At 41.8% G+C, this 11,908-nt stretch overlaps 1 protein-coding gene across 1 annotated transcript; it reads left to right on the top strand.

Annotated features, from left to right (window-relative positions):
• Positions 1–266: 266 nt before the first annotated feature.
• LOC110493919 (transcriptional repressor scratch 2-like) lies at positions 267–5,605 on the top strand. The gene is made up of 3 exons (XM_021568517.2): positions 267–411; positions 1,597–1,762; positions 3,675–5,605. The coding sequence occupies exons 1-3, from the start codon at positions 337–339 to the stop codon at positions 4,505–4,507; spliced, it is 1,074 nt and encodes a 357-aa protein (XP_021424192.2). The 5' UTR covers positions 267–336; the 3' UTR covers positions 4,508–5,605.
• The last annotated feature ends 6,303 nt before the right edge of the window (positions 5,606–11,908 follow it).

Here is an 11,908-nt window from a genome sequence, read left to right as displayed (position 1 = left end):
TGTGGGGTACAGAGATGATGTAGTCATTCATAAATCATGTTAAACACTATTTGTCACGCCCTGACCATAGAGAGCCTTTTTATTCTCTATTTTGGTTAGGTCAGGGTGTGGCTAGGGTGGGCAATTTAGGTTGTTTTATTTATATGTTGGCTTGGTATGGTTCCCAATCAGAGGCAGCTGTTTAGCGTTGTCTCTGATTGGGGATCATATTTAGGCAGCTATTTCCCCACTGTTTTTTTTTGTGGGATCTTGTTTTATGAGTAGTTGCCTGTGAGCACTACTTAGCTTCACGTTTCTATTTTATTTTATTGTTTTGTGCGTTTCACGATATAAAAGATGTGGAACCCATATCACACTGCGCCTTGCTCCGAATGTTATTTTGACGATCGTGACACTATTATTGCACACACAGTGAGTCCATGCAATTTATTATGCGACTTGTTAAGCAAATGTTTACTCCTGGACTTATTTAGGCTTGCCATAACAAAACGATTGAATACTTATTGACTCAAGACATTTCAGCTTTTCATTTTTAATTCATTTGTAAAAATAAAAAAAAATCGAAAAATATAATTCTACTTTGACATGATGGGGTATTGTGTGTAGGCCAGTGACAAAAAATCTCATCTTAATCCATATAAATTCAAGCTGCAACACAACAACATGTGGAAAAAGTCAAGGGGTGTGAATACTTTCTGAAGGCACTGGATATTGCCATTTGTTAAAATCCATATCCCCACTTATATAATCATGATAAATACATTATCAAAGAAGATTATAATTATGAAATGAAATTATTTTAATCAGCATTTAGCCTTTGAAGATTAAAATATCAGAAGGTGGGGAGGAAGAAGCACATAACAGTTTTTTGGGGGGGCAGTCAGCAATAAACTGTTAGCTACTTCATTGGAAGACAATAGGGGACAAGATGTTGTGTGTAGTGTCACCCACATGCTTCAGCGGTGCTATTGTCTGCTCTCTCTCTGTGTGTGGAGCGATGAAGGGGTGAAAGAGACGGGGTGAGAGGAGGGGGAGTTGACTGGGGTTGGCTGCAGTGTGTGCGCTCGTGTGTGTGTGTGTATGTGCGTGTGTGTAGGTGCTCGTACGGGGATGCACAGACGGCTCGTGGTAATTTGATGTGTGTCCCCGGGGATGTTTGATGGATTAATGCTAAGTAGGCTCCCTTTTCCAAAGGCACCACCTGATCTTTGGGGGTTCGTGCCCCATATAAAAGCCTGCGCTAGTGCTGAGCTCAGCTAGTCTAGCCATCTCCTCTCTCTCACACGGTCTCTATCTTTCTATCTCCACTGTCTTTCTTCCTCTGTCTTTACTTTCTCCTTTGGCTTTCACTTTTTCCTAGCACTTTCTCTTCCGTTCTTCCGGTTTCCATTCTTTCTGGCATTCAGACTGACGCTATTCAGACTATTCAGGCCTGGGAGTTTTAGTAGTGAGGGAAATCTCAGAGCATCCATTTGCGTCATTCACCTCCATTTTGGCTTTCTTTGACTTGGGGCCTTTTCTAAAGGGCTGTCCTGAAGTAGCGTGCAGGTCTTTGGCTTTTTCCTGCGTTGTTTTTTTATTCATATGTGGCATTAGGACCAGCCCGTCAAGAAAATGCCACGTTCCTTTTTGGTGAAGCAACTGAAGGTCCACGATTACTCCTCCTCCTTCAATCATCAGCATCACTCGGACGGATCGTACACGCTCACACGTGCCATCACCGAGTCCGCCACCAACTTGGCGGTCCGTTTGAGTGAAAATGGTGAGTTGAGATGACTTAACTTTTCTGTCTACACATTGCAAACATGTAGTAAAAAACACATTTTTATTGTTAATGTGCTTATTGTTAATGTGCTTGTTGTATATAGTTTAGAGTTGTGGGTTTTCAAGAAAAATTCAATAGTGTATTTGTTAAGAAATGGAATGAAAAACATACTTGTTAAATTTGTTTTATAAATGGACCAACCCCTTGATACATGTTTTTCCTTAAGCCTGTGATGTTGCTATTTAATCCCTCCACCGGCCAACCCTCCCCACCCCAGTCCGCCCCATGCCTCCAGTGACGCTAAAGAGTATTCAGGTCACTCTGGACCAATCAGTTTAATACAGAGCAGATCACACAACAGGCTTTGGCTTTAATACTATTGTGTACATGCATAATGGTACACATGGATGCGTGCATTAGGCTCGAAATCCCATCCAAGCCTTTGTGAGGTCTATAACCTCCACCACCACCAGAAAGCAGATATCCACATGCGACTGGTTTGTCCTTAGCTGGTGCTGTTGCCCTTGAGGCTTTACCTGTTATCACCCCCACCCCCTCCTGTCCTCTAGCTCTTCATCCCTTCATCTCATCTGATCTTACAGGATGCGAGATACCCACAGGGAGGTCAAATTGTAGCAGATCAAACCCCTCTCTTTCTTTCTCCAAAATCCATTGACAAAATACAGTTTCTTTTCTGATAAACCGACAAAACTCAATGTTAAATGGGTAAAAAAAAAATGTATTCATTAGAAAATATAAACTTAAATGGAAAAGGGCAACATGCTTTGTAACATCCTTAGTTTATCATTGATACAAAAAATGAGAGGGGAGTGCAATCAACCTTAGATGTATATGAGGTTTTGTCAATTGATGCTATGATTTCAGGGAAAAACACTTCCATAGAAATGTGTGGTGTGTTGTTAGTGGAATGTCCATCATAACCACAGAGCTTTGGCTCGCCGGATCATTTGTTCCCAGAATTAGGATGCCAGCTGTCTGGTTCCCTTTGTGTTGCAAGGGGGAGCATAATATATTGTGCACTGCTGTAAAGATCAGCCTATAACCCCCCTTTGCCTTCCCCTCTCCATTCCCATCCCCAAATCACACTGCACCTGTCATTCAATCTACCCATTACCATACTCACAGGCACTTTCAACACACCACAGATGGAGAATGATCTGATTAAAATGATTTAGCGCTTTGTGGGATTTCTCTACTGAGACATTCATTTTTGTTTTGGCCCCCGCTACGATAACAGATTTAGATATGGTGGCATGGGATGGGATGGCGACAGGTGTATCAGTTGTGGAGAAGTGTGTTTAATTTTATGACTGTTGTGTCCATGTCAGTGCATAGAACTTGCATTTAGTCTGTGAGGGTCTTTTTGATAGCTAGTAATGATAGTCCTTGTATGTGTCCCAAATGGCACCCTATTACCTACATAGTGCACTAGTATTGACCAGAGCCCTATGGGCCCTGTTCAAAAGCAGTGCACTATATAGGGAGTAGGGTGCCATTTGGGGTGCATAACTTGTTTTGAGCCGGATGAGTATTGATCGGTGCAAGACTGTGCACTGTAGAGTCATTCATATTTAATTCGCAAAGCTTGCTGAACCAAGCACTTGCAAATGGTTTCCTGTATACAGTTTCATATTGATCCGCAATGCATGGAAGACTCGGATCAGCCGTCTTTCACTCAATGGCTCAACAATAAAAAATAAAAAATGCTTTCAACTGGAATCAGAAAGAGTGCTGGAATCATAAAACCATAGAATCTTAGACCAAAAAAAACATATCTTGTGAAATGCATTTTGCTAAAAATCTGTATAAAGGCTATACATTTGAAATGCCACAATTGTTGCCAAAAATGCACTTATTTATTCAAAATCTTCCTCTTCCAAACCTACAGGCTACATCCAGGATTACGTCATCCCCTCAATATGCCAGAGCACAAAGGTCCCTGGCTTGAGGAGGCAGACCGGGCTCTCCGCGGGGCCCCTGTACTCCCCAGGGAGCACAGGGGGCAGCGGGGGGGAGGACTACTCCGACCATGACATGGAGCAGCCCGACAGCCCCTGCTCAGGCATGACCACCGAGTCGGACAGCAGCAGCTACACAGTGGACGCCTTCCTCATCTCTGACGGCCGCTCTCGGAGAAGGGCCAACCACAAGAAAACAAAAACCAAAGGTGAGGAGAGAAACAGCATTGCAGAAGTGGGCTCCACAGGATCCACAGGGTCCAAGGCTGCCAAAGGAAAGCCCGGAAAGTCTAAGGGACCGGGGCGCCACACGTGCAGCGAATGCAGCAAGACCTACGCCACCTCGTCCAACCTGAGCCGTCACAAGCAGACACACCGCAGCCTGGAAGGCCAGCAGGCCAGGAAGTGCCCCACGTGCCATAAGGCCTACGTGTCCATGCCGGCGCTGGCCATGCACATGCTCACCCACGACTTGCGGCATGAGTGTGGAGTGTGCGGCAAGGCGTTTAGCCGACCGTGGCTGCTGCAGGGTCACATGCGCTCGCACACGGGCGAGAAGCCGTTTGCCTGTGCCCACTGCGGCAAAGCGTTTGCGGACCGCTCCAACCTGCGTGCCCACATGCAGACGCACTCGGCCTTCAAGCACTATGATTGCAAGCGCTGCGGCAAGAGCTTTGCACTGAAGTCCTACCTGATCAAGCATTACGAGTCTGCCTGCTTCAAGGGCTCCGGAGACGAAGAGGACTGCTGTCCCGAGGACTAATCAGAGATTTACACGATATCAGCTTATTTACCCAGGTCTGTTTCACTGAGATAATATCTCCTTTACAAGAGAGACCAATGTTGTGTTCATTCGGCCAGTGTTTCCCAACTCCAGTACACATTTTTATTGTATTCCCAGAAAAATACACCTCATTCAACTCATCAAGGGCTTGATGATTAGTTGACAAGTTGAATCTGTTAGGAATACTCGAGGACTGGAGTTGGGAAACATTAGGGCATGTAACAGAAATGTTTTAAAACACATCGCAACTGAAAACTAAAATGAAGGTTAAACTTGTTTTATTATTGAACTTATCCAGATAGTCCCTTGCCTTGTTTCAGTCTGTGTTCTTCCATTTGGTGCCTAATGAACACAACCCTGGTCAAAGACTGCACTCCTCACCACTCGTCTTTCTCTTCCTGCTTTTTGATAGAGAGCAATAATAATGAAAATGAGGGTTGTTCAAGAACATAGAAGATAACTGACGATGATGACTGAATAACATTAAAATGTTAATATTTTTTATTCTATAATTGTTTTATGGATTCGTATTCATTTATTTGCAATAATTTACATTCCATTATTTTTTAATATGCCAATTAGCTCTTAATTTCCCTGCAACATTTATTCCACGATAAACATTTGTGTATTTATTAATTTTATGTATTTATGTATTTATTTATCAAATGATAAATGTATTGGTTAACTAAGTTGTTAATTCATTATAAATGTATTTATTTGATTTGATTTATGAATTGAACATCTTATAAAATGCTGTAATATATTTCTGAGATAAAGTAGCCCTATATCTGGTCTCATTCACAACAATTGTTGATGTATTCATGTTCTACATAGGAAATGCTCAATATGGCCTTTTGTTTTTGAATCTATGCACAGGCTATAAGTGTAAGCTACATTTTAATACTTAGACATGAGAATCAAGTTAATTTGTTACACCATTATTATGAAGGATTGGTCCCATTCATTATTTGCCCTATGTAAAGTTGTTGAATTTGAATTGTACTAAACTTTGTATGTAATCGGAAAAGCTATGAACTTTTCAATTACCAAGTCATATCAATAATTAAAATATGATATTTTTACTAAGTTGCTTTCTGTGCCCAGTGCCATTTTCAAGGCGTCAACTATCATCAACTCACACATCATCAACACACATGATCACTCGAGCAGTGGTGGCTGGTGCCGTTTAAGATGAGGGAGGATGATCATTTTTTTATGAGCATGGCTTTGTTTCTATTACAGCATATTGGATGACTGTCATTCATATTCCATTCACCCAGCTCAATGTAACATTGATTGTTTTTGGGCTACTACACGATAGTCAAAATTTCCCTATACCCATCATGAGGTTGGTACAACCTAGCCTATGAATGAAAGTTTACAACGCAGGTCGAGAGAAATTTGAGTTATCAAGGTGACAGACAGTGACATATTCAATACCGCCTTGCACACTCTTGCCAGCATCTAGCTGATTTAGGGCGTAATCATAACTCCAACAGTTGCAAATGAGAGTTGGACAAATTCAGGAATGTTTATTCCCATTTCGTTACGTTTGCATCCGTTTAAGAAACGTTTTTGAACAGAATCGGGGGAATGATCAAATGCAAGCACAGTTCGCTTTCATACCAATCACATACAAACAGTATGATCATTTGCTCATTGTATAGAGTACCAGTCAAAAGTGTATATACACCTACTAATTCCAGAGTTTCTTAATTTTTACTATTTTCTACATTGTAGAATAATAGTGAAGACATCAAAACAAAATATATTTGAGATTCTTCAAAGTAGCCACCCTTTGCCTTGATGACAGCTTTGCACACTCTTGCCATTCTCTTAACCAGCTTCATGAGCTAGTCACCTGGAATGCATTTCAATTAACAGGTGTTCCTTGTGAAATATTAATTTGTAGAATTTCTTTCCTTCTGAATGCGTTTGAGCCAATCAGTTGTGTTGTGACAAGGTAGGGGTAGTATACAGATGATAGCCCTATTTGATAAAAGACCAAGTCCATATTATGGCAAGAACAGCTCAAATAAGCAAAGAGAAACAACAGGCAATCATTACATTAAAACATGAAGGTCAGTCAATGCAGACAATTTCAAGTTTCTTCAAGTGCAGTCGCAAAAACCATCAAGCGCTATGATGAACCTGGCTCTCATGAAGACCGCCACAGGAAAGGAAGACACAGAGTTACCTCTGCTACAGAGTATAAGTTCATTAGAGTTACCAGCCTCAGAAATTGCAGCCCAAATAAATGCTCAAGTTCAAGTAACAGACATCACAACATCAACTGTTCAGAGGAGACTGCGTGAATCAGGCCTTCATGGTCAAATTGCTGCAAAGAAATAACTACTAAAGGGCACCAATAAAAAGAAGAGACTCGCTTGGGCTAAGAAACACGAGCAATGGACATTACACCGGTGAAAATCTGTCCTTTGGTCTGATGAGTCCAAATGAGAGATTTTTGGTTACAACCGCTGTGTCTTTGTGAGACGCAGAGTAGGTAAACGGATGATCTTTGTGTGGTTCCCACCGTGAAGCATGGAGGTGGAGGTGTGATGGTGTGGGGGTGCTTTGCTGGTGACACTGTTGTGATTTATTTAGAATTCAAGGCACACGTAACCAGCATAGCTACCACAGCATTCTGCAGCAATAAGCCATCCCATCTGGTTTGCGCTTAGTGGGACTATCATTTTTTTTTCAACAGGACAATGACCCCACACCTCCAGACTGTGTAAGGGCTATTAGACCAAGAAGGAGGGTGATGGAGTGCTGCATCAGATGGCCTGGCCTCAACCCAATTGAAATAGTTTGGGATGAGTTGGATTACAGAGTGAAGGAAAAGCAGCCAACAAGCGGTGGGAATATGTGGGAACTCCTTTAAGACCATTGGAAAAAGCATTCCAGGAGAAGCTTGTTGAGTGAACGCGAAGAGTATGCAAAGTTGTCATCAATAATCTAAAATCTATTATGATTTGTTTAACACTTTTGGTTACGACATGATTCCATATGTGTTATTTCATAGTTTTAATGTCTTCACTACTATTCTCCAATGTAGAAAATAGTTTTTTTTTTTTTAAATGGAATGTGTATGTGTCCAAACTCTCTTCCTCTCACCAGCACATCAGCTGTCTGTGATCAGAAGAAAAAAACCTTTCCAAGCCAAACCTTCATATCATAACCGCTAACTGCTACACATAGCCTACATCGTTGTCACCACATTAGCTAACGCCATCGTCAACATAGCTACTAGAGGTTAGTAAACCCGCTATAATCATGCAGTACAGTGTACAGTCAGCAAGCAATGTAGCAGTTAAACCTGGTGGGACACCCGTGGCAATAAATTAATCAAACCAAAAGTTTACCTGGACTTGGAAGAGTTCCAGTGTTGCATATCCAGCTAGCTAACATAGCATCCCTCTCTGTTTGAGCCGGGTGTTTCAGTAGGCTAAACTAGCTAGCTGCATTTGCTAGCTAAATGAAAGTTTAAAAAAATATATAGAAATATAGCTAACTCTCTCAACTTTTCTCTTACTTCTCCTTCATTTTAAAGGAATGATTTTGTTCAAAACTGTTGAACTATTATCTTTCTCACTCTTTGAGTCAACTACTCATCACATTTTATGCACTGCAGTGCTACCGTAGGTAGCTGTAGCTTATGCTTTAGTACTAGATTCATTCTCTGATCCTTTCATTGGGTGGACAACATGTCAGTTCATGCTGCAAGAGCTCTGATCGGTTGGAGGACATCCTCCAGAAGTTGCCATAATTTCTGTGTAAGTCTATGGAAGGGGGTGGGAACCATGAGCCTCCTAGGTTTTGTATTGAAGTCAATGTAGACAGAGGACACTACCCTACAGAGTGCTGTTGAGGCTACTGTGGACCTGCATTTCAAAACGGTGTGTTTTAATCCATTATTTGGTGACATGAATATATTTTGTATAGTTTTATCTAAAAAGGATACTTTTTTTCTATTGTTTCATTATTTTTATGAAATTCACTTAGGAGGATGGTTCACACCTCCCTCCTCTGAGGAGCCTCCACTACACTCGAGGTAACATTATTCGACACATAAACCATAAAGGAAACAAAAAGTATGAATAAATTCTTACTTAAATATATCTTACTTGAATCATAGTTGCTTTACCTAACAACTTTGTGTTAAATAAACTAACAAATAAGGCAACAGTAAACATGTCGTCTCCCAGGCCAATTAGTAACAACAATTCAAGCTCAAAGGGGACAGGAGACATGTTTGTTCAAAGTTTCGAATTTCAGTTGATTACTATAGGGCCCCTCTTGGGCCAATCAATGTAATTGTATAAATATGTATCTCTATGGTAAGATGCATCATACATCTAAGTTTTTTCAAAATTGGGCCATTGGTGTCTTAGATATACGAACGGACAGAGACGGATCCATAAATTGGTCATAAAATTTGATCTGATCATCTAAGTCACGACAATGGACAAACACTTTCTGCTTAAACTAATAATACACAAACAATTATACATTTTCTGTCTTTATTGAACACACCATATAAAAATTCACAATGCAGGGTGGGAAAAGTATGTGAACCCTTGGATTTAATAACTGGTTGACCCTCCTTTGGCAGCAATAACCTCAACCAAATGTTTTCTGTAGTTGCGGATCAGACCTGCACAACGATCAGGAGGAATCTTGGACCATTTCTTTATACAAAACTGTTTCAATTCAGCAATATTCTTGGGATGTCTGGTGTGAACCGCTCTCGAGGTCATGCCACAGCATCTCAATCAGGTTGAAGTCAGGACTCTGACTGTGCCACTCAAGAAGGCATATTTTCTTCTGTTGAAGCCATTCTGTTGTTGATTTACTTCTGTGTTTTGGGTTGTTGACATGTTGCATCACCCAACTTCTGTTGAGCTTCAATTGGTGGACAGATAGCCTTAAATTCTTCTGCAAAATGTCTTGATAAACTTGGTAATTCATTTTTCTGTCGATGATAGCAAGCTGTCCAGGCCCTGAGGCAGCAAATGTTAGCCCTTGAGTGGCACAGCAGTCTAAGGCACTGCATCTCAGTGCAAAAGGGGTCACTGCAGTCCCTAATTCAAATCCAGGCTGCATCACATCTGATTGTGATTGAGAGTCCCTTACATAGGCGGCGCACAATTGGCCCGGGGTAGGCCGTCATTGTAAATACGAATTTGTTCTTAACTGACTTGTCTAGTTAAATTAAGGATAAAATAAAAAAGCAGCCCCAAACCATGATGCTCCCTCCACCATACTTTACAGTTGGGATGAGGTTTTGATGTTGATGTTCTGTGCCTTTTGTTCTCCACACATAGTGTTGTGTGTTTCTTCCAAACAACTCAACTTTAGTTTCATCTGTTCACAGAATATTTTGAAAGTAGCGCTGTGGAACATCCAGGTGCTCTTTTGTAAACTAAAGACATGCAGCAATGGGTTTTTTTGGACAGCAGTGGCTTCTTCCGTGGTGTCCTCCCATGAACACCATTCTTGTTTAGTGTTTTATGTATCGTAGCCTCGTCAAAAGAGATGTTAGCATGTTCCAGAGATTTCTTTAACTCTTTAGCTGACATTCTTCTTAACATTGAGAATTCTACGCTGTGCTCTTGCAGTCATCTTTGTAGGATGACCACTAGTAAGGAGAATAGCAACAGTGCTGAACTTTCTCCATTAATAGACAAATTGTCTTACCGTGGACTGATGAACATCAAGGCTTTTAGAGATACTTTTGTAACCTTGTAACCTGCAAGTGAACAATTCTTAATCTTAGGTCTTCTGAGATCTCTTTTGTTCGAGGCATGGTTCACATCAGGCAATGCTTCTTGTGAATAGCAAACTCCAATTAGGGCAGGGCAGCTCTAACCAACATCTCCAATCTCGTCTCATTGATTGGACTCCAGGTTAGCTGACTCCTGACTCTAATTAGCTTTTAGAGAAGTCATTAGCCTAGGGGTTCACATACTTTTTCCAACCTACACTGTGAATGTTTAAATGATCTATTCAATTTAGGAAAATACAATAATTTGTGTGTTATTAGTGTAAGCACACTGTGTTTGTGTATTGTTGTGAGTTAGATGAAGATCAGATGAAATGTTATGACCAATTTATGCAGGAATCCAGGTAATTCAAAAGTGTTCGCATACTTTTTCTTGCCACTGTATCCAATTTCATCCTGGGGGGACACTAATAGCAGACAACCATCAAAATTATTTACTCTAACAGTACTCTTCCCCTGGCCAGTAGAGGGGGCTACAACTTTTATGAAACAGGATCCATCAACTAAACACAAGGTTTGTACAACCATTCGGTACTTAGTATAATACAAAAGGATACAGTACATTATAAGGAGTGCTCAAAGTAGATGTGTCTATCCTGAGAAATCAGAACACAAACATGAAAGGGAAAACCCCCAATGCTGCTCTTGAATAGGGTGTGAGATCAATGTGTTTCCCCCGCTATGCTTGTGCATGCTGTCTTTAGGTCCAGCCCTTAGGTCCAGCCAGAGAGCCACCCAGATCTCCTTTGGGTCAGAGGCTCTCCACCGGCCCAGCTCGGCTCCCTGACCACACCACGCTGTGGGGCTGAGGACAGGATGTGGACTGGGTCAGGTGTCGTGAGAACCAGGCCCCTTTCCCCCACTCTGTCCCAGACGGGGCCCTGAGACCCCCCTTCTCGGCCCTCAGCCACTGGCCCCCCCATGGGAAAGTCCAGCTATCTGTTTCAGACTCTCAGTGCACTCCAGCTGACTATTTTGAGACACAATGCGGTCCGTACACACACCCAAACACATACACACACACACGCTTGTCTGAACCACAGTCCGTGAAAAGGATGTAGCCATTAAAAACAGCTGAACCCCACACACTATACATAAAAAAACATGAACAAAAAAGTCAATCCGTGGTATCCCCACTCCAGGTCTTTCCTCAGCCAATCACGACGGAGGATTCAACCGCCCCCAAATCAAGAGCATGTAGGGTCATCAGAGGGATAAAGCAGAAGGGCCTTTTATAGCCTACCTTTATCAAATCTTATCAAATCATAGGATCATAATAGAGGAGGTTCTTGTAGATTCTCTGGCCTGATAAACTCGCTGGCCCGTGAACACGTTAGAGTTGAGACAAGGGTCCCAAGCGACCCGAGAGGAAGCTGTATATTGCTGCTCAGAGGAACCGCAGGAACGGCCGGGCGACCATTAAGGCCTGTTAGTTGGCTTCTCCAAAGAATTGTCGCGTGTGAGAAGACATCCTGTTGTGATCAAGAGGGTGACATTCAAACTGTCTGAAAGAGACAAGGCTCCTCTGTTTGGATATCCGTCAGTCCCAGCAAAAATACCACCAAAATGTCCCCATGTCATTATGTGGCCAT

The sequence above is a fragment of the Oncorhynchus mykiss genome, chromosome 17 (genome assembly GCF_013265735.2).
Source record: "Oncorhynchus mykiss isolate Arlee chromosome 17, USDA_OmykA_1.1, whole genome shotgun sequence".
NCBI lineage: Eukaryota > Metazoa > Chordata > Actinopteri > Salmoniformes > Salmonidae > Oncorhynchus > Oncorhynchus mykiss.
This window is presented reverse-complemented; position numbering and strand designations above follow the sequence as displayed.

Excerpts from the sequence above, each read along its gene's own strand:
- LOC110493919 (XM_021568517.2), top strand. The coding sequence starts at position 337 with ATGTGGAACCCATATCACACTGCGCCTTGCTCCGAATGTTATTTTGAC. Across the intron at positions 412-1,596 it reads ACACTATTATTGCACACACA|GACCAGCCCGTCAAGAAAAT; the intron begins GTGAGTCCATGC and ends ATGTGGCATTAG. Across the intron at positions 1,763-3,674 it reads GGTCCGTTTGAGTGAAAATG|GCTACATCCAGGATTACGTC; the intron begins GTGAGTTGAGAT and ends CCAAACCTACAG.